Source organism: Equus quagga, unplaced genomic scaffold (assembly GCF_021613505.1).
Source record: "Equus quagga isolate Etosha38 unplaced genomic scaffold, UCLA_HA_Equagga_1.0 73859_RagTag, whole genome shotgun sequence".
Lineage (NCBI taxonomy): Eukaryota > Metazoa > Chordata > Mammalia > Perissodactyla > Equidae > Equus > Equus quagga.
In genome coordinates, this window is record NW_025802922.1 from 1 (window position 1) to 2,943 (window position 2,943).

At 46.9% G+C, this 2,943-nt stretch overlaps 1 protein-coding gene across 1 annotated transcript; it reads left to right on the top strand.

Moving 5' to 3' along the window:
- Positions 1–261: 261 nt before the first annotated feature.
- Positions 262–2,549, top strand: LOC124234432 (acyl-coenzyme A synthetase ACSM5, mitochondrial-like; the record flags this gene model as incomplete). Its single annotated transcript, XM_046651775.1, has 4 exons — positions 262–588; positions 1,417–1,540; positions 2,224–2,304; positions 2,448–2,549. Coding segments are annotated over exons 1-4 (411 nt in total), but the record flags the coding sequence as incomplete, so codon positions are not given.
- Positions 2,550–2,943: the final 394 nt, after the last annotated feature.

Below are 2,943 nucleotides of genomic sequence, written 5' to 3' on the forward strand. Positions count from 1 at the left end.
GCCTAAGTATATGAATAGACAGCAGAATATATACACATGCACACCCACCCTCTCATTCTAACTGTCTCTCTCTCTGTCTCTCTTTGTATGTCTTTCTCTCTCACACACTCAAGCATACACACCGATATCCTTGGCAGACAGCCCTCAACAGTGAACTCCTGGCCCCTAGGAATTTGCATCCAGGTGGAACTGAATAGATATGAGACAGTCTGAAATTTCAGCGCTTGAGGTGGGCTATCCTCCTGCCATACGTCCATAGGCCATTGCCTTAACAATGTCTACTACTTCTAGAAGATGTAGAGAAATTGTTGGATAATTGTTGGCCACATGTAGAATGGGATTTGTGGCCAACGCCTTAGGTCTGGTGGGACTAGCAAGCTCACCACAGTAGATGTTCCGTCTCTCAGCCCCAGACTAACTCCAGCCAGCCATTCTCTGAGTGAATGCCACTGAACACTCAACAGAAGGGGACAAGACACTGTGGATGGCTTCCATTCTGGGTGAATCCAAAGGAACATCTTCTGGCAGGACAAGTGTAGTTACTGGCGTATGTGGAGAGAGACCTGACACCCTTGAGAATCCTACCTGGTAGGATGGACCCTGGTCTATGACTCCTTCTTCTGTCCCCTCCAAAGTCTTGGGGAGTTGTCCCTGCCCTCCCCTCATCTTCCCCAATCCCATGTATCTGGCCAAGAAGTGTCTAAGAGAGTGTGTTCTTACAGGATTGTCTCAAGGTGAATTTTTCTATAATATGAGAATTTATCCATTCACTGATCTGTTGTGTGTATCTCCACATCATGACTTTGAACAAAAGCAGACTCTGAATGATTTGTTCAAGAACCATTTGGTTGAAAGATACTCAGTAATATGAGGTAACAGTCAAACCTATTTGATCTTAAGAGAAAAATTCTTGACAATGTATTTGCAATCTCTGATTTTTCACATTTTGGATCATTTGTTGAACAGAAGGGTGGTTTGACAACATATGTAATATCTGTAGGAATTTTAAGCCCATTTGTCAGAATTTTTGGGTTTCAAGAGGGCTACTTTCTATCTTTTAAATTTTTAATTGATTTATCTTTTTCAACCAGGTGGTTGTCCCAACCAATTTATTATCAATCAATTTGTTTCCAACTAGATTATTTTGGCCAATTCACCTGGAATTCAGCACATTATGCCAAAACCTACTATATGAGGTTCTGATTTAGTTCTAAACTCAGGACTGATTTTAATAAAATTGCCTGTCCATGAGGAACACGCCTGCAAGCCAGAGGATGGGGCTCTTGGAGCAGATCATAGAACCCAGGAGTTTACTCTCTAGTGCCTCTCGGTATCTGGACCTGGGCAGCAGTGCTGGAGGGCGAGGTGGGGATGGGGATCCTGACATAGACGGCCTTGTTTTCTTGGCGGAGAAAGGTACCAGTTCCAGAGCCTGAGGCATTGTTTGACTGGAGGAGAGGCCCTGAATCCTGATGTGAGGGAGAAATGGAAGAGCCAGACGGGCCTGGAGCTGCATGAAGGTTACGGCCAGTCTGAGACAGTGAGTTCTACTGGGGCTGGGGTCCCTGTCCCAGGTCACCTCCACCCGAGCTCTCAGCCAGCCAGTGGCAGAGCCTCCTGCCTTTCTAGCTGTCCTCTCTGTGACACCTGTCAGGAACTGCCCTGCCTGCAGGGAGAAACTGATAACAAATCTCCATCAGCTTCTCTTCCCTTATTGTGTAAAGGCAGTTTAAACTAATTTCGCAATCACGCCACCAGCAAACTAACTCTCACGGCTGTGGGTGGTGTTTGCCTCCACCAGGACAGCCCGTGTCTGTCTGCATTCAGAGCCCTCGATCTTAAACAGTATTCTCTACAGCCATCTGGGCAGAGATTTGGCCATCAGCTGAGTCTTTTGTGAGACACGTTAAGTTCTTTATGTGTGAGTGCCCACTAGAGAGTTCAATACATGTTTGATGATTATGGAAAGAAGAGAAGAAAGAAAAGAAGATGAGGAGGAAGGAAGGGGAGAAGGGAGGAAGGAAGAGGGAAAAAGAAGAAAGAAGAAAGAAAGACAGGAAGGAAGGGAGGGAGGGAAGGAGAAAGGAAGGGAAGAAAGGAAGAGAGGGTAGTGGAAGAAAGGGAGGGAGAAAGAGTTGGAAGGCTGAGTGAGAGAAAAGGCATAGACCAGGAAGGAAACTAAGGGGATAAATCCCCTCCTTACTGATACTGGTTTCTCTCCAGGTTGTAATCTGTGCCAATCCAAAAGGCACGAAAATCAAGTCAGGATCTATGGGGAAAGCATCCCCACCTTACGACGTGCAGGTAGGCAGCCTCGCCCAGCTGTTGGTGAGGCTTGGTTCGAAGAGGAGAGCAAAATCCACGTCCAGGTTAGCAACACCAGGCTCGGCTGGCAGGGTGGCCTGGCTGTGCAGGCATCAGATACTGTCCTGTGATCTCTCTGCCAGATTGTGGATGATGAGGGCAACATCCTGCCTCCAGGAGCAGAGGGGAATGTTGCTGTCCGTGTCAGACCCGCCAGACCCTTCTGTTTCTTCAATTGCTATTTGGTAAGTGGTGTGGAATGACCATTTTCACAGTAATTGTTGTGTGCCAAGCATCGTGCTCCACACTTTATAAACATCTATTTGTTGAACCCTTGTGATAACGGTGTGAGGTAGATTGGTACTATTACTGATAAGGTGCTATTATTGGTAAGGGTGGTGGTCTAGTGGTTAAGATTCAGCACTCTCACCACCATAGCCTGAGTTCATTTCCCGGTCAGAGAACCATACCCTGTCTGTCGGTTGTCATCCTGTGGCAGCTGTGTGTTGCTGTGATGCTGAAAGCTATGCCACTGGTATTTCAAATACCAGCAGGGTCACCCATGGCGAACAGATTTCAGCGGAGCTTCCAGACTAAGACAGACTAGGAAGAGGAACCTGGCCACCAGCTTCTGAAAAA